The sequence below is a fragment of the Dendrobates tinctorius genome, unplaced genomic scaffold, assembly GCF_039654945.1.
Source record: "Dendrobates tinctorius isolate UK_male_01 unplaced genomic scaffold, ASM3965494v1 ptg000211l, whole genome shotgun sequence".
NCBI lineage: Eukaryota > Metazoa > Chordata > Amphibia > Anura > Dendrobatidae > Dendrobates > Dendrobates tinctorius.
In genome coordinates this window covers 12,474,815-12,502,334 of record NW_027361878.1, presented here as the reverse complement: position 1 = coordinate 12,502,334, position 27,520 = coordinate 12,474,815, and the positions used below count along the sequence as shown (strand labels likewise).

General features: G+C 47.9%; 1 protein-coding gene across 3 annotated transcripts in view; it reads left to right on the top strand.

Moving 5' to 3' along the window:
* Positions 1–27,520, top strand: part of SCYL1 (SCY1 like pseudokinase 1) — a 92,699-nt gene that overhangs the window by 9,209 nt on the left and 55,970 nt on the right. For all 3 annotated transcript variants that reach the window (XM_073554454.1, XM_073554453.1, XM_073554455.1), the window contains exons 2-7: positions 1,882–2,022; positions 20,151–20,273; positions 20,363–20,580; positions 20,664–20,754; positions 22,349–22,504; positions 24,437–24,595. In XM_073554454.1, coding sequence (XP_073410555.1) covers positions 1,882–2,022; positions 20,151–20,273; positions 20,363–20,580; positions 20,664–20,754; positions 22,349–22,504; positions 24,437–24,595 — 888 coding nt within the window. The remainder of the gene's footprint in view (positions 1–1,881; positions 2,023–20,150; positions 20,274–20,362; positions 20,581–20,663; positions 20,755–22,348; positions 22,505–24,436; positions 24,596–27,520) is intronic.

The window sequence follows — 27,520 nt, the reverse complement described above, 5'->3', positions numbered from 1 at the left end:
GCATTGACATCAGGGGCTTATCTATAGCATTCTGTAGATAAGCCCCCGATGTAACCTGAAAGATAAGAAAAACACGTTAGATTATACTCACCGGAGGGGGCGGTCCGGTCCGATGGTGTCGTGGTCCGGTCTGACGCCTCCCATCTTCATACGATGCCGTCCTCTTCTTCTCTTCCTGTAGTGGCTCCGGCGCAGGCGCACTGCTCTGCCCTGTTGAGGGCAGAGCAGAGTCCTGCAGTGTGCAGGCGTCGGGAGAGGTCTGGCGCCTGCGCACTGTAGTATTCTGCTCTTCCCTCAACAGGGCAGAGCAGTGTGTCTGCGCCGGAGCTACTACAGGAAGGGAAGAAGAGGATGACATGGTATGAAGATGGGAGGCGCCGGACCGGACCGTCCCCTCCGGTGAGTATAATCTAACGTGTTTTTCTTATCTTTCAGGTTACATCGGGGGCTTATCTACAGCATTACAGAATGCTGTAGATGAGCCCCTGATGTCAATGCCGGCAGCTGATTGTCCAAAAAAAGGGTGACAGATTCCCTTTAAATACAAGAAACTGTAGCAAGGTAAAGTTAGACAACAGTAAGTAAAGAAGCTCCAAATTTATCATCCATCAAGGAGCGCCATGATAAATTTAGCATTTATTTCGGACTGTCTGTTCTTAATTTGCACCGTTTGTATCTAAGATAGAATTAGTAAATCTGACCAATTTTGTTAGTTGACAATTTTCAACAGATTTTTTTATGTAACGAACAAATAAAACGACGACCAAACTTGTAATTTACCTCTCCGACTATTAAGAATGTCAAAAACAGAGACAAAATTCAGAGCACATTACACCTACAATGTGGGAGATTTGCCGGCTCACCTCCAACAGTGTGCACGGAACAGACCTGGTATACCGGGTAGTATTCGAAAAGAAAACCATATATAACTTAATAGTACAGGAAGATGTTGTCAATATTCATCCAATAGAAGGATCTGTGTTGTGACTCGATACTTTGTAGTAAAATGACATAATATTGTCTGCCGGTAATCCTGAAAAAGGTCTCTGAAATATATTTCAGAAGAGAAGGTCCAAGGCATCGCCAGTCCCAAGAGATAAGAATAGAAAAATTGACACCTGAACATACAAGTCGGCTATATTTCATCAGTGACCTGTCTCAAGTTCTAGAAACAGTCTTAGGGCTTGTTCACACCCTGCATTTTTGCCAATAAAAAAAACGCAGTGTTTTACAAGTACCAGCAAAGTACCATCAGCACTATGGAGGCCTATCTCAATAAAGTACAATGGGCTAGCAACCCAAGCTGTCTGGATAAAAGTGGCCAAAGTGCAGGGAAAGTTCTTAAAAGTGACGAGATATATATTTAGAGTGTCCCCTTCGCCCCAGGCTGCCGAGCATTAAGGCAGGAGAGTGCACTCATTGAGTATAAAGTGCAAAATGCAACATAATGAATAGTTGGTTAGCCTGCACTAAAGGGCCAAACCTAATAGTGCACAATGGATTAACTGTCCTAATAGTCTGGACATAGGGGGCCAAAAAGCAGTAAAAGTACTTACAAGTGGATGTAGCTATTTGGACTATCCCGTTGCCCCAACGCACATTTTGTCAAAAACTTCTTCAGGACGTGTGTGCGTGTACACCTCCTGAAGAAGTTTTTGACTAAACGTGCGTTGGGGCTGTGGGGACGTCACTTCATAGAAGATTGTAGCCCTGCGAAGCCGGAGTTTTGTGTAGTGTCTCATAGATCGGATTTACTTGTCTATTTCCAGTGTTGATAAATATAAATTTGTGATATTTAATGTTATTATGCATGGTATATTATCACTTTTGTACATAACATTGACCTGTACACAATTTTTATTTTTGTTTTTCATTGGTCAGGCCGGTGGCGACCAAGTATCTGTGCTCGCTTATGAAATTCGTCCGGGAGCAGAAGAACAGACACAAGCGGCAAAATCTGCCTTGAAAAGAATAAAGACTTTGAGACACCCAAATATCTTAGCGTATGTGGATGGCTTGGAGGTAATGGTTGTTGTGAGCTGACTTTTTTTTGTTTAAAGGGATGTTCTCAAGTTTCAAAGTTACCTCCTACCCTTTGCAGTCGCTGAGGGTCCGACCGTCATGGCCCCCCAGCAATCCCGAAAACGGGCTCTGAAGAACCCCGACTAAATGGAGGTCAATCATAAGCTGTGTAGTGCAGGGGTAGCACCGTACACAGTGAAGAGACAGTGACCCACAAAATTGAAACACAAAAGTCTCTTTAATGTGTTATCTTCACAACATTAAAGTTCAAATTCACACAAGTGCAAATAATATTAGTGTTCAGTTCACACCAGTCCATACCACTTCATAGTACACGGCTTTAAATCACAGTCCCTAAACACGCTAGACTTCTTGTCCAGTTTCCGTAGGCGACTGCACACCGTATCTATGTCTCTTAAAAATAGCTTCCCTTCATTAGTTTGCAGCCCTTAAACACGCTGGACCTCCCTTTGTCCCGTTTCCGTGGGCGACCGCACCTCTGTGTTAAGGTCTCTTTACTCACATACACAGCTGTACAGAGTTCATGATCTCCTCCTGTTTTCACTTGTTACACACGCCAGTCCTCCTCTGACTTGTTACCGTGGACGACAGTACCGCTCCTCCGGATCACTGCCAGGAACCATATACTCCTTTTTGCAGCCGTTACACACGCCAGTCCTCCTTCGGGCACAGGACAGTCTAACCTCCGGTTCACCTCCAGGCACAAGACCTGTCCACATCCAAGACCAGTCACCGTGGACGGCAGCACCGCTGTGTACGCTGTGGGCGTGCCAGGCCTCACTCTGACCCTAACACTCCTGAGACACTCACCAGATTCACGCAAACCCGTTCCTGCAGGGCATTTAACATAGAAACCTGTGGTCTTCAACTACATATAAAACCTGGACCGGAAATGAAACAGACTGCACCACTTACATACTGCAGTCTGTTTCAAAACACCCATTTCAGAGCAGGTTTTCCCTCGGACCATAGCAAGTCCAAGACTAACACATGATCAGATATTGCTCCGTTCGGCTGGGATTCTTCACAGCCCCTCTTCTTGGGATTGCTGGGGGCCACCGTGTTAAGAACCTTAGCTATTAGAAAGTTTGCCTTTATGCTAAAGATAGGGGCTAGCTTTCATACTTGAGAACACCCCTTTAAATTATCTATCTATCAATCACAAGAAGTAAGAGCAGCACAGAAAAAAACCAATATAGGATGCAAGGCCCCCCAGGCATGTAATAAACATTATGTAGTGATTTAAAAAAAATGGAGACAGCTCACCATTCAATGTGAAAAGGTAGACGTGCTTCTGTTTAATAGTGTTGATTTGTGTACAGCGGTGTTTAAATTGCCAATTGATAATTAATCTGATACAGTAATTAACTGTTTATATTTGTACTATTGCACTGCACTTTATAACACTTTGGTCCTTATGGATAATGTATGCACTTTATGTATGTCACTCAGTTTTGAGTTGGTATAACTTATTTTATCTAATTACTGTTAAGCACATTCAGTCATTTGTATGCCATAAATATCTTGTCTGTGCACCCATGTATTGCTTGAAAAAGGCTCAGTGTGAGCCGAAACGTCGCCGTGATGGTCTGTAGTGGGGGAAATAAGTATTTGATCCCTTGCTGATTTTGTAAGTTTGTCCACTGACAAAGTCATGAACAATCTATAATTTTAAGGGTAGATTAATTTTAATGTTGAGAGATAAAATATCAAAAATAATATAATAATAATCTTTATTTTTATATAGCACTAACAAATTCCGCAGCGCTTTACAGTTTGCACACATTAGCATCACTGTCCCCAAAGGGCTCACAATCTAAATTCCTAATCAGTAGGTCTTTGGAATGTGGGAGGAAACCGGAGTACCCGGAGGAAACCCACGCAAACACGGGGAGAACATACAAACTCCTTGCAGATGTTGGTGGGATTTGAACCCAGGACCCCAGTGCTGCAGGGCTGCAGCGCTAACCACTGAGCCACCGTGCCGCCCAACAGAAAATCACATTGTCTAAATTATATGAATGTATTTGCATTGTGAAGAGAGAAATGAATATTTGATCCATCTGGCAAACAAGACTTAATACTTGGTGGCAAAACCCTTGTTGGCAAGCACAGCAGTCAGACTTTTTTGTAGTTGATGATGAGGTTTGCGCACATGTCAGGAGGAATTTTGGTCCTCTCCTCTTTGCAGATAATGTCTAAATCATTAAGATTTTGAGTCTGTCGCTTGGCAACTCGGAGCTTCATCTCCCTCTATAAGTTTTCTATATGATTTTGGTCTGGAGACTGGCTAGGCCACTCCATGACCTTAATGTGCTTCTTTATGGACCACTCCTTTGTTGCCTTGGATGTATGTCTTAGGTCATTGTCTTGCTGGAAGACTCGGCCACGACCCATTTTTAATGTCCTGAGGAAGGGAAGGAGGTTGTCACTCAGGATTTTACGGTACATGGCTCCATCCATTCTCCAATTGATGCGGTGAAGTAGTCCTTAGCAGAGAAACACCCTCAAAACATAATGTTTCCACCTCCATGCTTGACAGTGGGGACGGTGTTCTTTGGATCATAGGCAATGTTTCTCTTCCTCCAAACAAGGCAAATTGAGTTAATGCCAAAGACCTCATTTTTTGTCTCATCTGTCGTAGACAAAAAATGAGGTCTTTGACATTAACTCAATTTGCCGTGTTTGGAGGAAGAGAAATATTGCCTATGAGCACTTTCTCCCAATCACTCACAGAATCATCCAGGTGTTCATTGGCAAACTTCAGACAGGCCTGCACATGTGCCTTCTTGAGCAGGGTGACCTTGTGGGCACTGCAGGGTTTTAAACCTTTACAGCATAATCTGTTACCAATGGTTTTCTTGGTGACTGCGGTCCCAGATGCCTTGTGGTCATTGACAAGTTCCCCCCCCCCCCCGTGTAGTTTTAGGCTGATCTCTCACCTTCCTCATGATCAAGGATACCCCACAAGGTGAGATTTTGCATGGTGCCCCAGATCGATGTTGATTGACATTCGTTTTGTATATCTTCCATTTTTTTTTACTATTCTACCAACAGTTGTCTCCTTCTCACCCAGCGCCTTACTTATGGTTTTGTAGCCCATTCCAGCTTTAAACCGGTCTATGATCTTGTCCCTGACATTCTTATAAAGCTCTTTGGTCGTGCCCATGTTGTAGAGGTTAGTCTGACTGATTAATTGAGTCAGTCGGCAGGAGTCTTTCTCCTACGCCTCATTGGGGGACACAGAGACCATGGGTGTTATGTTGCTTGGCACTAGGAGGACACTAAGTAAACACAGAAAAAAGATAACTCCTCCCCTACAGTATACACCCTCTCGCTGTCTGGGAATTCCCCAGTTCTTGCTTAGTGTCTATAGGAGGCACTTGGGTCTGGTTTCAGACCACACCGTTTTTATTTTATTTTTGAATTTTCTGTAAATTTTTATTTTTTAATTAACGGAGTGAAAGGGGCGACTGTTCCTTTCTACGGCCTGCTCTCCCATGAACCAACAACAGGCAAGCACGTGGAGTAACCCTTCACGTACCTTTCCTGCGACGAACGGGGCTGATTCCTCTGATGATGGTTCCCATGATGGTTGAACGGATACAAGGGCAAGCGCAACAAGATCGCACAGGAGTGCATGGAGAAGGACCTGAACAGCGCTTTCGGATGCCCTCAATCAGCCCCAGAGCTCTCCGTCCCCCTACCCAGAGGGAGGACCGATTGAGCATACCACTTTCAGCTCTCCGTCCCCCTACCCAGAGGGAGGACCGATTGAGCATACCTCTTTCAGCTCTCCGTCCCCCTGCCCAGAGGGAGGACCGATCAAGCATCCCCCCGTTCAAGAACTCCTCCAGCTCTGCTACATCAGCCCAGGAGTATAAGAAGAATGGACTTCAGCGCTGACTTAGGCCCTGGAGTTGAGGTATGGGGTCGGGTCCTGCCCCCGGGAGAAGCGCTGACTTAGCCCCCCCGCGCGCTCAGCATTTTCAGATGGCCCCAGAAATTTAGTCCCCGGCTTTCCCCGGCCTGCTAGACCGCAATTTCAATAGCGCCGCCCCGCCCTCGGCGCCTACCGCGGGTAGGCCAAAAATTGAGCCCCCTGCTTTTCCGGCCTACTAGGCCGCAATTTGAATAGCACAGCCCGCGCTATTGCCGCCGCCCCCCTCCTCTTGGCGCCTCCCACTCCTAACGAGACGCGCAATTTTAATCTCGGGGGGCCATCTCGGTTACCTCTGCTGCAGTTAACCCTTGCAGGAGCAGCCGAATACCGGGCGACGCCACAGCGCCAACGTTTTTCCTCCCGGGGGACATAACACAGGACCGAGGGTAAGCTGCATCTGCCCTCAGATTAAAGCTTAACCACTTCCCGGCACATTCTCTGCAGCTTCAGCCAGTCTCTGCCGTTAACCCTTTCTGGAGCGCTATGCATCTCTTGAACGAGACTAAGCGGGCTGTTAAATACACCGCATTTTTTTTAACCGTGTGTACCACTTGCAAGTCTGCCCTACCCAGTGCACAATCTAATCCGTTATGCACTGACCGCACGGCCTGCGCCCAAACTGCGCTCCGACCTGCGCTTCAACGCCCCTCGCAGCGACTGCTGACGGGCTTCCTGCGCCTGGTGCGCCTGGTACCCCTGAGTGGGCTGCGCCCTGTCACAGTCAGTGGACTCTGACCCAGGCTATTCTCCCTCCGGGAGGACTATTTAAGTCAGGAGCCATACTCGTCCAAGGGATGGTCAGGTCTCTGAAAAAGCAGACTCATGGCGCATTCCCTAGTCACGTTCGTGCTTCAGCATCAGCGACTCCTGTCTCTCGCTCGCCTCTCTTGAGGTTCACAGCGAGCATGCCTCTGAATTCGTATCTGATGAGTCAGCCCCTCAGAATCCCCCAACTGATCAAGAGTCTCTTGATTCTCTTATAGAATCAGTCAACAGTATTCTGTAGTTGGACGAGGAAATTATTCCCGCTCCAACACTCAGTCTCATTTATGGAACAAGCGTGTGCGCTGTTATTTACCAGCGTCCAGTAACATAGGGATTGGCCACATAAGTAGCTCACTGGGCAAAAGTATACTCTGGCTAAATACTCCAGACCTATTAAAGGATTGATTACAGTTCCCTCCGGTGAACCTTCCTGTACCGCGTCTTGCTTCTACAACGCTCCTCTCTGTTTTCTGAGGGTGCCTCGGTCAGAAACCCCTCCGATCGTCAAAATTGACTACCTGCCGTTCAATATTTGGAAGCTTCAAGAGCGGCTTTTTCTCTATCCTTCGTGGCAGTTTAGGTCACCAAGGCAATGGCCGCTTGGGCAGAAGTCCTGATTATTTCATTCCAGGGCACCAGTCTTCTCCGCAGGCAACCACTGTCGCCAGCCAGATGATTCACGCAGCGGTCTTTGTAGTAGACGCTTCTTTTGATACTGCCAATTGCGCGGCTCAATCTGCCGCTAATGCGATCTCCATTAGAAGAGCCTCAGGGCTCCGCGGCTGGTGGGCGTATGCCACATCGAAAAGATCGTTAACTTCTCCCCCCCTTTCAAAAGGGTCGTCCTTTGAAGAGAGACTAGACCAGCTCATTTCTGATTTTGCCAGGGGGAGAAAGTAAATTCCTTCCTCAGTAAAAGGGCTATTCAGCTGTTTCGCAACCAACAGCCGAAACGTTTTCGATCTTCTCGCATCATACGGACCTAACCGTTCTTGGAAACCCAGGCCTAGGGATTCTTGATCTGGGGGAGCCAGATCTCATAGATCTACCCAATGACTGCAATTGGCTCAGGAGGCTGGTGTTCTCCGGATACAATATAGAATTTCTTCTCCCCCTTCAACCCGGGGGTTTTACTTTCCTTTTCACCCAAGAGAAAGACAAGAGTCTTTCTTCGGGCTGTTCAGGCTCTGCTAAAGGACGGAGTCATCATTCCGATCCCCCTTCACGAAAACTTTAGGATTTTTTTATTCAGACCTTTTTTGTGGTTCCAAAAGAGGACGGGACGATGCGACCCATTCTGGATCTCAAGTTGTTAGATCAGTTTCTCAAAGTACGGTGATTCCGAGTGGAAGCTCTCCCATCAGTTGTCGCTTCTATGGGAAAGGGGAGAGTTCCTAGCATCCACCGACATCAAGGACGCTTACCTTCACGTTCAGATCTGGCCGTCCCTTCAGGAGTTCCTGCGTTTTGCAACTCACGAGAAACGCTTCCAGTTCTTGGCTTGTCCTTCGGACTCGCCACTGCTTCCAGGGTTTTTACCAAGGTCATGGCGGCTGTCATGGCCATTCTTCACTTTCCAAGAGTGGTAATGTTACCCTATCTGGACGACTTGCTCATCAAGGGTCCGTCCCTCCCAGCCCGTGAGGAATCTGTGGATAACAGTAGATACACTTTCTCACCTGATGGAAGATAGACTGTGAAAGGTCATTCCCAAGACCGACTCGCACTTCCCGCAAGTTCACCACCCTCCCTCAGGAGAGACCCAAGCCTTACAACAAGCAGCGTGGTCTCTTTTTCGACCAGTTTCTCACTCCATCCGTTTCACCATGGGAGTTCTCGGAAGGATGGTGACAGAGATGGAAGCAGTTCCGTTTTCCACCGTTCCACCTCCGTCCTTTACAACATGCGTTGCTGTTAGCTTAGAATGAGAACCCGTTCTCCCCGGATCGCCGGATTCCTCTGTCCCTGCGGGACAGGCAAGCCCTCAGGTGGTGGACACTGAGGTCCTCCCTGAATCAAGGGTGGTCTTTACCCCCACTAAGATGGTTGGTAGTAACCACCGACGCAAGTCTCCTCTGCTGGGGTGCGGTCTCTCGTCGCCACACGGCCCAGGGTCATTGGTCAACCCGAGAGTCATGTCTCCCCATTAACATTTGGTGACACGAACAATCACATTAGCCTACAGAGGTTCCACCTCACCCCATCGGGTCTCAATCCGACAACGCCACGGTTGTAGTGTATATCAACCACCAGGGAGGAACCCGGGACAGGATGGCCATGCACTAAGTGAGTTACATCTTCTATGGGGCCGAGACCAGCCATTCGCCCTTCTCAGCAAGCCACATCCTGGACTTGGAAAATTGGGAGGCAGATTTTCTCAGTCACCAAGGCATTGCCTCGGGGAAGTGATCTCTTCATCTGGAAATCTTTCAGCAGATTTGTCTTCGTTGAGGGACCCCGTATGTGGATCTCACGGCCTCAAGACTGAACAACAAGGTTCCTCGGTTCGTTTCTCGATCGCGCGATCCATGCGCCATCGGAGCGGACGCTCTAGTTCTGCCATGGCACTGTTTCCGGCTCCTGTAAATCTTCCCCCCTCTTCCCTTGCTTCCGAGGGTCATCAAGAAGATCAGAGCGGAGGGAGTACCAGTGATCCTAGTCACGCCAGATTGGCCGCGCCGAGCATGGTATGCAGAACTAATTCAACTGGTCGCCGACGTCCCCTGGCAACTTTCAGATCGTATGGACCTACTCTCGCAGAGCCCGATTTACCACCAGAGCTCCGAGGCCCGGTCTTTGACGGCGTGGACGTTGAATCCTGGTTTTCAACTCAGGATGGGTTCTCTCTCGTCGTGATCTCCACCATGATTGGTGCTAGGAAGCCTGTGGTCATGCGCATATATCACCGCACCTGGACAAACTTCTTTTTCGTGGGCAAGGTTCATGGTCAATCACCTCTGGTGTTTTCCATTCTGGCCATATTGGAATCCCTCCAATCTGTATTTAGATCAGGCCTCGTGCTTTGATCGCTCAAGCGCAAAATTTCGGCCTTGTCAGTGCTTTCCCAATTTGCCACCAGGCTTCAAGTCAAGACGTTCATTAAGAGTTTTCCATGTGGCGTCTCCTTAGAGAAAGTCACTCATGGGGCCTTAACCTGGTTCTTGAGGCCTTCCTTTTCTGACTGCTGCAGGACGTGCCACTGACCGTTCTCTCTTGGAAGGTGGTCTTTCTAGTGGCAACTACGTCAATCACACGAGTTTCGAAATTGTCAGTCCTGTCCTGCCGTTCTCCTTTTCTGCATTTTCATCAGGAAAAGGGAGTTCTCAGGATGTCCCCGTCCTTCCTGCCCAAGGTCCTCCTTTTTCCATCTCAACGAGGAATTTGTTTTGCCTTCCTTTTGTTCCAGCGCCAATCCATCTCATCGAGAAAGCCCTCCACACCCTGGATGTGGTTAGGGCACTAAGACGGTACACCTCGCGGATGGTTCCCTTCCACAAGTTAGATGCCCTGTTCATGCTCCCAGAGGGGCATAGGAAAGGTCTAGTCGCGTCATAAGCAACGCTAACAAGGTAGACTCGCTTGGCGATTCAGGAATCCTACCATGTCAGGAACGCGCCTGTCCCAGCTGGGATTAAGGCGCACTCTACCCGGTCAGTGGGCGCCTCTTCGCCCATTCGGCACCAGGCCTCGGCAGACCAGGTCTGCAAGGCTGTGACTTTGTCCAGTCTACATAGTTTTTACAAGAAATTACGAAATTCATTCTCAGGCCTCTCCGCGAGGCTGCGACTTGGTCCAGTTTGCCTACCTTTGCAAACATTGCCTAATTAATTCTGAGGCTTCTGCGGATGCCCCTCTCGGCAGACGCAGCCTGCAATTGGCAGTACCACGGTGTTAACTCAGTGGTACATGGGGTATTAGCAGAAGTATGCTCCCCACCCAGGGACTGCTTTAGGACGTCCCATGGTCTCTGTGTCCCCTGTGAAGATCTAGAGTTGTGGGTGTTAGTAATCACCTAGGCAGGTTAACGATGCAACAAGTTTTATTTGTATCCATACAAGCATTTCAGTAAGTCCAGGTAGATGACCCCAATGTAATGCCCCCAGTCCACGGGATCAGCAACAAGTCAGTAAAAATAGTCCATGGGATAATTCCTAGGGGAATATAGATCTCACGACCGAAGCCCGAGAAAACTTAGTTCCAAGTTCGATAGTCCATTCATGGGTTCCAGGAGCGGCCTTAACTCTGCTCCTTTCGCTTCAGATCCCCAGACACAACTGCACTCCCCCATCAAGTCTCTCAGCTCTGCTCCCAACCCCCTAACCAATGTACATTGAATTCACAGCCAGTGAAGTCTCCGGCCAGTCTGGAGTGGTGTGAACCCAAGTGGCCCCCCTGCCGAGAGAAAGAAAGGCACATATTCCCCCACCAGATAAGGTCATTGCATGTAAATACAACATAAATTGAGGTAACTAGTCATCTGTGCTGGGAAAGTATTTCAGTTCCTCATATTCCTCCCCCACTTTTCCAGCACAGCAAGCATTGGACTCCAATTCATTAAATTGACTATCCTTCTTCTGACGACAATTACCAGAGTTCGTGGCTTCCTCAGTCTGTCTCGATAGTCCATCAGCATTACCGTGGTCTCTCCCACACTGGCGAGAGGTTATTTGGCATGTCGAGGTCTTCTGATGCAGCGGGAATGAGTCCTTGGCTTCAGGTTACGACACTGGTCCAGTGGCACACCAACCCTACTCCTAAGTTGTTGCCCAGCAACACATCCACAAGTAGGTGTCGCACTACCCCCACATCCACCATTCCCTTGCTGTGTCCCCAGTCTAAATGTAGTCGGGCTGTCCGAATGTTCATAGATTCTCCTCCAGCTACGTGGACTCGAATGTGCCCGGCATTCCCTGGCGAAGTGTCCCTTGCGTCCGCAGTTATGGCAGCTTAATCCACCTCGCCCTGATGTGGGCCGTACTTGGGGTTTTGGGGGACCTCCCCCTCTTTTCTCGCCCCCAGCATTCCAGCCCCATTGCAGTACACTGTACACAGGTTGGAAATGCGGATGACGTGGACCCGAATGGGCCTGGCATTCCCTGGCGAAGTGTCCCATGGGTCCACAGCTATGGCAGCTTAATCCCCCTCGCCCTGATGCTGGCCGTACTTGGGGTTTTTGGAGACCTCCCCCTCTTTGTAGAGTACGAAATCCTCGCAGTTCCTCCTCTCGCTGGACCATGGGTCTCGCTGGCCTCTCGGGAAGCCCCTGTTCCCGACTTGCAGGATCTGTTCTCCCACACCGCCCTGGACGATTGGCAGACCATTCATCAGCCAATCTTGCAGCCTCCTCCAGACTCTGTGGTTTTCTATCTGCCACCCATTCCTTTATGTCACGTGGGAGCTTGGACATAAATTGCTCCCGCATGAATATATCCAAGACATGTTCAGCTTCCCGAGCTCCCAGTCCTTCGATCCACCGAGCACATGCTGTACGTAATGTGTTGGCAAACTCCCGGTGCGTATGTGCATTGGGCTTTTCAGTCTCCCGAAACTTCCTCCGGTAGGTTTCAGGTGTGACGGCATAAGTCTCCAGTAATGCGCTGCGAATGGTAGCGTAACACCTCTGATCCCCAGAAGACAAGTTATTAAAAGCTTCTCTGGCTTTCCCAGTTAGGCCAACACTCAAAAATCTCGGCCAGTTCTCAATGGACACCTCATGAAGCAGGCAGAGGTTCTCAAATAATTGAAGATGGTCATCAGTGGTGTCTTCATTAAACTGTGGTATGTCCCGGTACCTCAAAGATGCGGGTCCCTCTCTCCCGTTATCCACTGTCATCTCCGCAGAGGGTGGTGGGGTTACGGCTACATGGACACCCAGATATTTGCTTATCACAGCCGCCCGTTCTCTTTCTGTGGCCCGCTCTCCTAGCGCAGCCAGCACCCGCCCCAACTCGGTCAATCGATACTCTGCCATCGGAATGATTGCCCGCGGCTGTTGTCCGTCCACTGGGCTGTCCTCTTCTACATCTGGACTGATCTCCTCCTGTGGGTGTTCTCGATCCCACTCGTCCAAGCGTTGTATTAGGGCCATCCGGTTGTCCGCCATCAACCACACCATTTCTCTCCCAGAGCACAGGGCTCTCAGCTGCTCATACTTGAGTCTCTTGTAGATGGAGTCTGCCATCTCTTCTGCCAAGTCACCATCAGTAACTTTCTCTGTTACGCTGTTCAGAGATAGGTGATCCCACTGCTGCCACCACTTGTGAAGATCTAGAGTTGTGGGTGTTAGTAATCACCTAGGCAGGTTAGCGATGCAACAAGTTTTATTTGTATCCATACAAGCATTTCAGTAAGTCCAGGTAGATGACCCCAATGTAATGCCCCCAGTCCACGGGATCAGCAACAAGTCAGTAAAAATAGTCCATGGGATAATTCCTAGGGGAATATAGATCTCACGACTGAAGCCCGAGAAAACTTAGTTCCAAGTTCGATAGTCCATTCATGGGTTCCAGGAGCGGCCTTAACTCTGCTCCTTTCGCTTCAGATCCCCAGACACAACTGCACTCCCCCATCAAGTCTCTTAGCTCTGCTCCCAACCCCCTAACCAATGTACATTGAATTCACAGCCAGTGAAGTCTCCAGCCAGTCTGGAGTGGTGTGAACCCAAGTGGCCCCCCTGCCGAGAGAAAGAAAGGCACATATTCCCCCACCAGATAAGGTCATTGCATGTAAGTACAACATAAATTGAGGTACTAGTCATCTGTGCTGGGAAAGTATTTCAGTTCCTCACATCCCCCAATGAGGCGTTGGAGAAATAGGGATTTTTGTGTACTCACCGTAAAATCCTTTTCTCAGAGCCAATCATTGGGGGACACAGCACCCACCCTGTTTGGCCTATTGGCTCACTGTAGCATTTTTAGGTTTTGACAGAGTTATGATTGTCATTCGTTTAATACTCCTACTGCTTTTTTCACTGAACTGGGGAACTCCCAGCCAGCGAGAGTGTGTATACTGTAGGGGAGAAGTTATCTTTTTTCTGTGTTTACTTGGTGTCCTCCTAGTGGCAAGCAGCATAACACCCACGGTCTCTGTGTCGTCCAATGATTGGCTCGGAGAAAAGGATTTTACGGTGAGTACACAAAAATCCCTATTTTAGAAAGGTGACTATGTAAGGCTGGTTTCACACTAGCGTTTTTTTGCGCTGCTTCTCGTGCTCTATCGTGCGCATGCACATTGTTCCCCTATCTTTAACATGGTGGACGCATGGTATAGCGCATGTACACGTTCATGTGCGTTTTCGTGCGCTGCGTTTTTTCCAGGTGTGTGCCCAGGCGCGTCAGACGCTACATGTTGCATTTTTCTGTGCGCCCAATTGCTGCCAAAAACGCATGTGCACATTAGCGCACGGAATGCGCAAAAAAAACATTACAGCATGCGTTTTTAGAGTTAACATGGCGCCTTACTGGTTCAATCGCATTCGCAAAAAAAAAAAAAAAGCAAACACATACAAAAAGCTTAATGCGTTTTTTGTATGCATTTGGAATGCGGATGAGGTGCAGCGCAAAAAAACGCTAGTGTGAAAGTAGCCTAAGACAGCTGTCTTTAATGCAGGTAACGAGTTGATTAGGAGCGTCTAACTGGTCTGTAGGAGACAGAGCTCTTAATGGTTGGTAGGGGATCAAATACTTATTTCTCACTGCAAAATACAAATACATTTATATAATTTATACAATGTGATTTTCTGGGTTTTATTTTTGATATTCTATCTCTCAATGTTAAAATTAACCTTCCCTTAAAATTATAGACTGTTCATGTCTGTCAGTGGGCAAACGTACAAATTCAGCAAGGGATCAAATACTTATTTTCCCCACTGTGTCTACTCTCCTTATTTATTTGGTTCTTTCTTAATCAGTCCTTCATGTCCAGCATTATATTTCCCTGCTGACGTGTCTTTTATTTGTCTTGGTGGGTTATAGTATTTGTTGATTTTCAGAATGTGGCTCCAAAGTGACGTTTAGCAACTTTACAACCGTATGTTATACCTAAAAACATTGACGTTGTCTCCAAAATGTTATAATGTTTGTGATTGTACCCCAAATTGTGGGCAACCCGGGGTCATAAGCTTAAACCCTTAATGTCCAATGACGGACACAGTCCGTCATCGGACATCTCCCCTGCTTTGATGAGGGCTCCGGCGCTGAGCCCGCATCAAAGCCGGGACATGTCAGCTGTTATGAACAGCTGACATGTGCCCGCAATAGGCGCGAGCGGAATCGCCGTCCGCCCGCGCCTATTAACTAGTTAAATGCCGCTGTCAAAGCTGACAGCGGGCATTTAAATAGCATTTCCGGCCGCCGGGCCGGAAATGACGTCATCGCCGACGTCATCGCCGGTCTCTATGAGACCTCTATGGTTGTTCCAGGCATAAGGCTTTCAGCGCCACCCGGTGGACGGCGCTGAAAGCACAGCAGTAAATCTGCTACATATGGGCGATCTGCTCATCGCCCGTATGTAGCAGAGCCGATCGGGTTGCGCAAGCTTCTAGCCTCCTATGGAGGCTATTGAAGCATGCCAAAAGTAAAAAAAAAAAAAAAAAAATGTTTAAAAATAAAAAAAATTAAAAAAACATAAGTTCAAATCACCCCCCTTTCGCCCCAATCAAAATAAAACCGTAAAAAAAAATCCCACATACACATATTAGGTATCGCCGCGTTCAGAATTGCCCGATCTATCAATAAAAAAAAAGCATTAACCCGATTGCTAAACGGCGTAGCGAGAAAAAAATTCAAAACGCCAGAATTACGTTTTTTTGGTCACCAAGACATTGCATTAAAATGCAATAACGGGCGATCAAAAGAACGTATCTGCACAAAAGTGGTATCATTAAAAACGTCAGTCCGGCACGGAAAAAATAAGCCCTCACCCGACCCCAGATCATGAAAAATGGAGACGCTACGGGTCTCGGAAAATTGCGGAAATTTTTTTTTTTTTTTAGCAAACTTTGGAATTTTGTTTCACCACTTAGATAAAAGAGGACATAGACATGTTTGGTGTCTATGAACTCGTAATGACCTGGAGAATCATAATGGCAGGTCAAACTTAGCATCTAGTGAACCTAACAAAAAAGCCAAGCAAAAAACAAGTGTGGGATTGCACTTTTTTGGCAATTTCACCGCACTTGGAATTTTTTTTCCCGTTTTCGAGTATACGACATGCTAAAACCAATGGTGTCATTTAAAAGTACAACTCGTCCCGCAAAAAATAAGCCCTCACATGGCCATATAAACGGAAAAATAAAAAAGTTATGGCTCTGGAAAGAAGGGGAGGGAAAAATGAAAATGCAAAACCAAAAATACCCCTGTTCGTTAAGGGGTTAAAGAGGACCTGTCACCAGATCAAATGCAGACAATTTGTTCCCTTATTTTATTCACACTTCTCACCTGAGTTCTGTATTGTTTTTGTTTTGCCTTTTTTTTTTTTTTTTTTAATTTTGCCATACGGTTCCAAAGTTATAGACATTGTTAGTGCTACGTTTTTCTGATCCTTAGCGGGGGGGGGCTTGACTCACAGATTTTCTGTATCGGAGCAGCACCCTCTTGTGAAAACCATAAAAATCTGCCCTAGTGGAAAGGCCCTTATATCTAGAACTGTGAGGTGGATAAAAAAAAGATCAAAATCCAGAATACTGGAGCAGCAAGAATAAAATAAGATCAAAATCAGACCACTCTTCAGCTGCTGACAGCTCCTCTTTTTAACCTCTTCACGACCTCCCACAGTAGATAAACGTTGGCGCTTGCTGGGCTTTGTGCAGCGCCGACGTTTATCTACAGTCGGCGGTTTTGTGCCCCCCGGGACCCCCTCATACCTTATAACGCGGGGATCCCGGTGCACAATGCATGCTGGGACCCCCGACGTCATCGAGACCTGGTTGGTTCAGGTCCTGATGACGTCGCGTCACAGCAGCCAATGAGAGAGCTCGCTGGGAAAGCTGCTTGTTTCCCGGCGATCTCCCTCATTATAACGCGACTTCTCCTCTGAGCTCATGCTGACAGATGAGCAGAGGTGAAGCAGCGTTACAGTGTGACTAGATCGCTGCCTGGCACAGCTGATCGCTGCCTGTCACAGTTGTGTCAGGCAGCGATCTTGTCACACAGTAACGCTGCTTCTCCTCTGATCATCTGTCAGTGTGAGATCAGAGGAGAAGTGGCGTTACTATGTGCCGGGCAGCGATCTTATCACATAGTAACGCTACTTCTCCTCTGATCATCTGCCAGTGTGAGATCAGAGGAGAAGTGGCGTTACTATGAGTCAAAAATACAAAAAATAAAAAACACAAAAATAAAAAAAAAAGTAAAGAAAAAAAAAAGCAGGTAGGCAGGCTAGGGCTAGGGCTAGGGTTAGGGCTAAAGTTAGGGGTGTGTTGGGGTTAGGGTTGGAATTCGAATTGGGGGTTTCCACTGTTTAGGTACATCAGGGGCTCTGTAAATGCAATATGACGCCCGCAGACCATTCCATCAAAGTCTGCATTCCAGAACGTCACTACTTCCCTTCCGAGCCCCACCGTGTGCCCAAACAGTGGTCCCCCCCCACATGTGGGGTACCAGCGTACTCAGGACAAATTGGACAACAACTCTTAGGGTCCAATTTCTCCTGTTACCCTTGTGAAAATAAAAATTGGGAGCTAAAAGATCATTTTTGTGGAAAAAAAAAAAATTTTATTTTCACGGCTCTACATTATAAACTTTAGTGAAACACTTGGGGGTTCAAAGTGCTCACCACACATCTAGATAAGTTCCTTGGGGGGGGTCTAGTTTCCAAAAAGGGGTCACTTGTGGATGATTTCCACTGTTTAGGCACATCAGGGGATCTGCAAACGCGACATGACACCCGCAGACCATTCCATCAAAGTCTGCATTCCAAAACGTCACTACTTCCCTTCCGATCCCCACCGTGTGCCCAAACAGTAGTTTTCTTCCACATATGGGGTACCAGTGTACTCAGGACAAATTGGACAACAACTTTTGGGGTCCAATTTCTCCTGTTACCCTTGTGAAAATAAAAAATTGGGGGCTAAAAGATCATGTTTGTGGAACAAAAATGATTTTTTATTTTCATGGCTCTACGTTATAAACTTCTGTGAAGCACTTGGGGGTTCAAAGTGCTCACGACACATCTAGATAAGTTCTTTAAGGGGTCTAGTTTCCAAAATGGGGTCACTTGTGGGGGTTTCCACTGTTTAGGCACATTAGGGGCTCTCCAAATGCGACATGGCGTCCTATCTCAATTCCAGCCAATTCTGCATTGAAAAAGTCAAACGGCACTCCTTCCTTTCTGAGCTCTGCCGTGTGCTCAAACAGTGGTTTATCCCCACATACGGGGTATCGGCGTATTTGGGAGAAATTGCACAAAAAATTTTGTGGTTCATTTTCTGTTTTTACACTTGTGAAAATAAAAAAAATGGTTCTGAAGTAAAATGTTTGTGAAAAAAAGTTAAATGTTTATTTTTTCCTTCCACATTCCATTCATTCATGTGAAGCACCTGAAGGGTTAATAAACTTCTTGAATGTGGTTTTGAGTACATTGAGAGGTGCAGTTTTTAGAATGGTGTCACTTTTGGGTATTTTCTGTCATATTGACCCCCCAAACTCACTTCAAATGTGAGGTGGTCCCTAAAAAAAATGGTGTTGTAAATTTTGTTGTAAAAATGAGAAATCGCTGGTCAACTTTTAAGGCCGGTTTCACATTAGCGCTTTTTAAGCGCATGCATGGCCGGGGGTAGCTCCGCCCCCGAGCCGGCTCTCTGCCCGGCGTGCCCGCCCCTTGCTTGTAGCGCCGCCTACTAGCGGACAGCGGCGCCTGCGATCGGCGCACCCTATCTTTAGCATAGGGTGCGCAGATCGTGCGCAGGCCGTGCGCTAGTTGCGCTTTGACCTGCGCTGCGCACTTTTGACGGTGCGCCGTGCGTGCCAAAATCCGAAAAGTTTGATTTTGGCGCGCACGGCGCACCGTCAAAAGTGCGCAGCGCAGGTCAAAGCGCAACTAGCGCACGGCCTGCGCACGATCTGCGCACCCTATGCTAAAGATAGGGTGCGCCGATCGCAGGCGCCGCTGTCCGCTAGTAGGCGGCGCTACAAGCAAGGGGCGGGCACGCCGGGCAGAGAGCCGGCTCGGGGGCGGAGCTACCCCCGGCCGTGCGTGCGCTTAAAAAGCGCTAATGTGAAACCGGCCTTACCCTTATAACTTCCAAAAAAAAAAAATTATGTTTCCAAAATTGTGCAGATGTAAAGTAGACATGTGGGAAATGTTATTTATTAACTATTTTGTGCGATATCACTCTCTGATTTAAGGGCATAAAAATTAAAAGTTTGAAAATTGCAAAATTTTCAAAATTTTTGCCAAATTTCGATTTTTTTTAACATGTAAGCGCAGTTCATATCTAAGACATTTTACCACTATCCTGAAGTACAATATGTCATGAGAAAACAATGTCAGAATCAGCAGGATCCGTTGAAGCGTTCTAGAGTTATGGCCTCATAAAGTGACACTGGTCAGAATTGAAAAAATTGGCCTGGTCACGAAGGCAAAAACAGGCTCAGGCGCGAAAGGGTTAAAGGCTATACATCAATTTTACGGTTGGGCTTCACTAAAATTCTTGCATAGGTTTGGTTTACAGCTCCTGTGCCGTCTTCATGGTATCAGACCCCTGTGTAATCTTATCCCACAGTCATTGACCCTTTTAACTGTCACCTACTGATGGTTAACCAACCAAGAAGCAGTGGACAGATAAAGGGGGGGATATGACTGCAAGATGAGGAGGAGGAGGGGGTCACGACCGCGGGATGAAGAGGAGGGGGTCACGACCGCGGGATGAAGAGGAGGGGGTCACGACCGCGGGATGAAGAGGTGGGGGTCACGACCGCGGGATGAAGAGGTGGGGGTCACGACCGCGGGATGAAGAGGTGGGGGTCACGACCGCGGGATGAAGAGGTGGGGGTCACGACCGCGGGATGAAGAGGTGGGGGTCACGACCGCGGGATGAAGAGGTGGGGGTCACGACCGCGGGATGAAGAGGTGGGGGTCACGACCGCGGGATGAAGAGGTGGGGGTCACGACCGCGGGATGAAGAGGTGGGGGTCACGACCGCGGGATGATCATACAAAGAGCTTGTTCTTAGATTAATATTATGGAGTCGCATAGATCTGCATTGGAGCCATAGAAATAAAATTGTAGGACTGTTTTTTGCAAAGTAGCTTTTTTTCATTTATGATACATTGGAGCAATAAAACATTGGGTTGCTACATTGTGCATGGCATTTATGGAAATCTGAATTGCAGCAGTTCTGTCCATCATCGTTCTGATCCATCATCGTTCTGATCCCACGTTCCTCTGCATATTGTTACAGACAGACAAATGCTTGTACATCGTGACGGAACCTGTTACCTCTCTGGGGGCGTACATAAAATCCAGGGCTGACACAGGAGGAATCAGCGAGCTAGAAATATCTTGGGGTCTTCATCAGATTGTGGTAAGTGTATATTTGTATATTATGTGTGTATGTCTCCATACATCCTATGTCCATGTCCAAATCCATCCTATGATGTCCTCTGTATTTAGAAAGCGCTCAGTTTTCTGACGAATGATTGCAACCTCATTCACAACAACGTCTATATGTCAGCTGTGTTTGTGGACCGGGCGGGAGAGTGGAAACTTGGGGGTCTGGATTATGTGTACGCAGCTGGTAGCGAGGAAAGTGCCCCCAAAAAGGGTCCTGAACAGGAAAAGTATAATCCCCCCGAAAAATCAGATCGTTCAAAGACTTCTGGGGAGAAGTGGTATGTGAGACTAAAGCTTTTTCATTCATGTATTCTTTATGTAACCGACTCGAAATAATGCGATTATATTCTCCGTGTAACAGGTCCGCAGACATGTGGTGTCTTGGCTGCCTGATCTGGGAAGTGTGCAATGGCTCGCTCCCACGTCCCACAGCTCTCCGCTCACTTGGAAAGGTAGGCTGTGCAGTAGCAACTTTTTAATTAAAGGGGTTGTCCGGGATTTTCACATAATCTCAGGGCATATCTGGGCTGCCGAATGATGACAATAAGTAATTTACCTTCTGTCACCAGTTTGCAGGGTCTTCTAGATATCATCTCTTGCTTCTGAACAGAACGTCCAAAGGGGGGGGTGTTCTGGCATTGAAATGAGAACTGGTCGTTTCCTCCTACTCTACTAAAAACCTGCCCTCTATAGCAACAACCCCACCCTCCATAGCAACATGCCCTCCCCGTCCACATGAACAAGCCCTCCTCACACAGTAACAAATCCTTCCCCTCTAGCAGCCTCAGTGCAGAGAGCAGAACCCCCCAGCTGCTCCTCCTCCAGACACACGCTGAACAGTGATCTATGGAACGTGAAACTCTACTGAGGAGGGAAAATCGTAGTAGAGTAGGAGGAAACGACCAGTTCTCATTTCAATGCCAGAACACACCCCCCCTTGGACGTTCTGCTCAGAAGCAAGACACTGATATCTAGAAAGCCCTGCAAACTGGTGACAGAAGGTAAATTACTTATTGTCACCATTCTGCAGCCCAGATATGCACAGAGATTATGTGAAAAGCCCGGACAACCCCTTTAAATATATTCGTCTGTTCATACATTTCAGTGGATCTTTGCAGACCCCAATAAAATACATCACAACTGTTCCATTTATGTCATCTGTGCCAACATTCTCTTAAAGTATAATTCACATTTCCAGAGAACTTGCAGCAGAATGTCAGTTTGTTTCTAGCTCCTCCTACTCCTTCATCCATAAAATCTTATGAGCACCAACTGATATTTCCTATCTCAGTATTGTGAATATCTATACTCAGTGAAAGCAGATGTTACCTGTGAATTGAGAGTTAAAGATTAGTGTGGAGCGAGCGTGCTCAGATAAGGTGTTATCTGAGCATGCCCGAGTGCTAACAGTGTTTTCGGCGTGCTCTAATACTATGTTCCAGTCCCCGCGGCTACATTGTCTCACGGCTGTTCGACAGTCGCAGCACATGCAGGGATTGACTGCTAGGCGCGAGACATGCAGCTGCAGGGACTTGAACATAGTATTAGAGCACGCCGAAGACACTCTGTTAGCACTCGGGCATGCTCAGATAACACCTTATCTGAGCATGCTCGATCATCACTAGTAAAGATCAGTCCAGGAGGAGAAAAAAGCTGAATTCTCTTAGAAGACGTATCACAAAGTTTCTTATTTGTATGTGCACTATTGGTTTATGAAATAAAAATGAAAAATGGTGGCTGCAGTTTAAACATAAATTTGCCTTACATGCAAACCTATACTATTTTTGGGGCTTCTATGGTGTTTTCGAAAGTGTGGGATTCCGCAACTGCTAAAAAAAACACTTTATGGATGATATTAATGACTTACCTGTCAATTACCTTAAGGCCAGAATTGCAGTATGGGAGTATTCCTCCTACTTTCTTGCGTCAGGTGCACACACAATAGCTCATTCATGTTCTTCTGACTTTAAAAGCTTTTTTCCTCTATAACTTTGTGTTTTTAGCTCTTTGCCATTCTTCAGCAATGCCTACCTTTGTGTACTACAGATCCCCAAGTCACTGGTGCCTCACTACTGCGAACTCGTTGGAGCTAACCCTAAAATCCGTCCCAATCCTGCGCGATTCCTGCAGAACTGCCGCGCTCCTGGGGGATTCTTCTGCAACATCTTTGTAGAAACCAATCTATTCCTTGAAGAGATACAGGTCAGTTCCTTTACAAATGAGGACCCAGGTATGAAAACTGTAGAGATGAGCAGATCGATTTGCGGGATTCGTGTTCGTACAGAAGACCTCCCGAATCTCTGCCAGGGTCCCCGGTGCGGCTTTTGATTAACTGGGGCTGGCGTGACATCATCTGTGCGCCACTTCCCACAGATGATGTCGCTCCACTTCTGACAAATCAAATGCCCGGAATTAAACAAAAGAACTGTCCTATAATAAGCATTTCTTGGCACTTCAGAATACTACAGTATGGCTGTAAATTAACCAACCAAACTAAGAGAACCAAAATAAAGATTACAATTTAATGAATATTATTAAAATGAAAAAATACATAATCATTACACAGAAAATACCCAGTGAGGGGACCAAAGAAGACCTACCCAAAAGTTAATGTCAAATGAATAAATATAGCTCAGCTGAAATGGAAATTATAAAAACTTAATGCACAAATAATAATAACATCATAGCTATGCTTGTATAAAGCTATATATAGCTGCAAAAGGCCAGAAGAAGACAGAGTGTGGGTGGTCAGCCGCCCTTATTTTCTTCCGGGGGCATGTCATAGGGGGTGGAAAGGGTTTCTTTAAAGAAAACAGTGGCCAATAAGAGTGTCGGGATCAGGAAGACCTCCACCGGTGACTAATGAATCTTAATCTGGGTCCGGGTGCATTCCAGCATGCGGTCCAGTGAGCGCAATTCTGAATGAGCCTTTCACTTGTAGTATGAGGATGGCCGTATGCGCCGCACAGTCCGTTGCGGGTATTAATCACCGGTGGGGGTCTGCCTGATTCCAACACTCTTATTGGCCACTGTTTTCTTTAAAGAGACTCTTGACACGCCCCCGAAGAAGTTAAGGGCGTAACACGCATCGGGGTGGGGGTAGACCCGCCTGACCACCCATACTCTTCTACCTTCTGGCCAGTTGCAGCTCCTGAGGTAATATAATTCCACTCTGTGTGCAATATCGTCATAGTTTGGATCTACCCTCAGGGTTTATTTGGATCTATGTACTTAAAGATGCTATCAGCACTTATTTGCTGCATTAGCCCTTAATACCCTGAGTAGCTATTTATAGCTTCATGCAAGCATAGCTATGATGTTATTATTATTTGTGCATTAAGTTTTTATTATTCCCATTTCAGCTAAGCTATATTTATTCATTTTACGTACATTAACTTTTGGGTAGGTCTTCTTTGGTCCCCTCACTGGGTATTTTCTGTGTAATGATTGTCTTTTATCACTTTAATAATATTCATTAATAAATATTCCATTTTAATCCTTATTTTGGTTCCCTTGATTTGTTCGGTTGTTTAATTACAGCCAGGCCTTTTGTTGACAAATCAAATGTCTTAGGCTAGTTTCACATTAGTGTTTGGAGGCGCAGCGGACACTCGCCGTGAAGCTCCGCTTCCTGCCGCGCCTCCTCCGGTCAGCTCTGCCTATGGGCACATGCCACCGCATGCGGCCTGCGTACCCTATGTTTAGCATTGGGTACGCAGACCATGCGCAGGTATGCTTTTGGCGCTGCATGCGTCCTTTTGACGGTGCGGCGGCTGCACCAATATGCAACACGTTGCATTTGGCGCAGGTCGCCGCACCGTCAAAAGGACGCATGCGGCGGCAAAAGCACACCTGCGCACGGCCTGCGTACCCAATGCTAAAGATAGGGTATGCAGGCCGCATGCATCGGCATGTGCCCATAGGCAGAGCTGACCGGAGAAGGTGCGGCAAGGGGCGGAGCTTCACAGCGAGCGTCTGCTGCGCCTCCAAACGCTAATGTGAAACCAGCCTTAAAAAACATTGGAATAATTTCCTGCATTATAATAATCCTTAGTATTTTTGATTAATTACTATTGTTATAAATCATATTTTTTCCCTTCTAATAGACTTTTTATTACTGTGTTTTCTGTGCAGATTAAGGATCCCGCTGAGCGACAGACATTTTTTGAGCAGCTCAGTGAACACCTGGATTCTTTTCCTGAAGATTTCTGTCGCCATAAAATCCTTCCCCAGCTACTGACGGCCTTTGAATTTGGCAGTGCTGGTGCTGTAATCCTCACACCCTTATTTAAAGTGAGCACCGTAGGAAATTAAAGACTCCATATATTGGTATTAACCCATGAACTGTTTTCCCGTAAATTCACAATTCGGCTTTTGTTATGGAAATCGGGATCCGGTCACATCGACGTCTAACGTTCCATTTCAGATTTTGTCATTTTACTCTGTCGCCTCATTGGGGGACACAGAACCATGGGTGTTATGCTGCTGTCCACTAGGAGGCGACACTATGCATAATCTGAAAAAGATTAACTATGGCTCCTCCTCTGCAGTATACACCCCTGGACGGCGTCAGCCTTCTCCAGTTTTTGCTTCGTGTCGCAAGGAGGCACACCTAAAGGATTTTTTCTTTTTTTCTGTTTTTTTCTTCGGATAAAAGTGGGTCTCCTCAGTGAGACTCCCGGCATGGCTCCTTCCTCAGCCCCCTATTATGGGGTGCCCAGTTGAAGTTGAGATGGCGGTTCCCCATGTCGCTCCTTCCCCAGTCCTGCGGGTGCTGGTTCGAAGTTGAGACCCCCCTCCTTCCCCAATTCCTTTTGGTCTTGGGTTGAGGTCGAGGTGAGGAAGAAGCCCCCTGACGGTGACAGCAGCACCCTCCCTAATCCCCCTCTGGGGGTATTGGGTTGAGACGCCGCAGGTAAGGTCTGTCCATGGCAACCTACGCAGCATCCAGGGACCCCAGCCAGCTGCGGGCTCCTGTCGGGGCCGGGGGCAGTGCAGGCAGGCATAGCATATGCAGACACAGGGCTCTATGCGCCCCTGTGTCTGCGGCAGCATTAGTCTACAGTGCCGCAGGGGAACCCACCACAGGGCCCCGCTTCAGGTTGTGTCCCCACCGCTAGCCTGCCTTTCAATCCGGGGGGTCCGGTAAAAATCCGACACCCCCCTCCCCCGGACTACCGCGCCGGCCTGGAGCCCTTCCTGGGCATAGAAATCTAATTTAGGCTGCGGCTTGGGCCTAGCTGAGGTCGCCGCCTCTTCTCCGCCCCCCGGATGACAAATATGACACTCCACAGTGTCATAGAAGGGGCGGATCGAGGCAGAAAGGGCACGTTTTTTCACATCTCTGCGCGCTCTTTCTCAGCTCTCCGCCCCCTTCTTCTCCCTTATCTCCTCGGCAGCCATCTTCGCTGCAGCAGATGCTGTCCCATACAGCGGCAGCAACGCCAGCAGTCTTCGGGGGGCACAGGGCTGTGAATTGTCATCGCTGGACCTAAGGGCACACTGGTGGGGTAAGATCACAGCCGGGTTCTCTTTACTTGGCTGTGAATCCATATTACCTACAAGGTTTTCCTATAGCTCCCCTGTGTAGTCACCCCTGTACAGTCCTCTGCTAGCCAGTCTCTGTGCACTATGCCGGGCTCAAGGAAAAGAACCAGGCAGGACTGTTTTTATGCTTTCTGCACAGCCTGCAAAACCACTCTCCCCAGTGGCAGCATGTACCCCGCACTGCAAGGATTGTATCCAAAATACTGTGTCAGAGCCCCAGGAAGCCCCTATCATTGCTTCAGAGGCCGCTACCACGCCGGAATGGGCTACCCAGATGTCGCAGTCTATGACACAGTCCATAGATAACCTGACCTCCACATTACTCCAGGCTCTGCAGGGTCATGTCTCGCCTATGAGTGTTACCCAGCAAAGGGACAGCTCCACCCAGGGACAGGCCGTTTCTGGCTCTCCCACACGTAAGCGGACCCACACGTCGCGTTCCTCTGCGTCATCCCATAACACACGGTCATCCCCCTCCAGGGAGAGACACCGTGGTCCCAGGTCGCCTAGACCATCCCCTACCAGAGACAGACAACGCAGATCTCCGCAAGAAGACCTCCACCCCAGCTCACCCACCAGGGAAGACCTGAGCGATACGCAGGATTCGGAAGGCATCTGTGACTCTGACTCAGACAATGAGACAGAGAGGTCTCTGGTCCCTTGTCCCCCTAGCAACACAGCGCTAGTTGAGGATATAATTTCTTCCATCCATCGGGTGCTGGACATTTCCGATCCAACGCCGGAAGTCCCAGAACACAAGATTTGCTTTGAAGGTGTTCTGAAACCACCTAAGGTTTTCACTAACCACCCGGAATTTCAAATGATCCTTACCAAGCAGTTTGCACAGCCTGATAAGAAATTCACCAATCGTAAATATTTAGAACCCAGGTACCCCTTCCCATAAAAGGACACCAAACAGTGGACAAATCCACCCGAAGTGGACCCCCCAGTCTCTAGACTAGCAGCACAGACCCTCCTCTCACTGCCAGATAGCTCAACCCTCAGGGACGCAGCAGACCGACAAAACGCATGGCTCGCTCAGTGTTCAAAGCGGCAGGGGCCTCCTTGGCCCCCGCGTTCGCTTCAGTTTGGGCGGCCACGGCCATTCTGGCTTGGGCCAAAACATTGCAAGATGGCCTTCAAACTTCAAATCCTCAGCTGTCGGACCATGCGGTTCAAATAGCAGTAGTAGCAGATTACATGCTTCATGCAGCCCTTGACTCCGCAAGAGGTGTAGCGGGGATAGCAGCAAACGCCATCACAATTCGGCGTATCCTCTGACTGCGGGAATGGAAAGCGGATGCGGCCTCAAAGAAATCCCTCACGCATCTCCCGTACTGCAGTGGACGGCTTTTCGGTGAAAAGTTGGACACAATGATATCCAACGCTACTGAGGGTAAGAGTACCTCTCTCCCTCAACTCAAACCTAAACGCACGTTTAAACAGCGTAACCAAACACGATTCCGAACCTTTCGGAATTCTTCGGGCTGGTCAGTCTCGCGCCCAGCACAAAATCGTAACCACTCTCCACGCAGGGACAACCCACGGGCGGCGCAGAGGCCGGACAGGACCTGGCAGTCGAAAGCAGGCCAGGCGAAGCCCAAAGGAGGAAAACCTCAGAATTTCGCTTCATCATGACTCACGAACTCCGTAAGACACCCCACCAGTAGG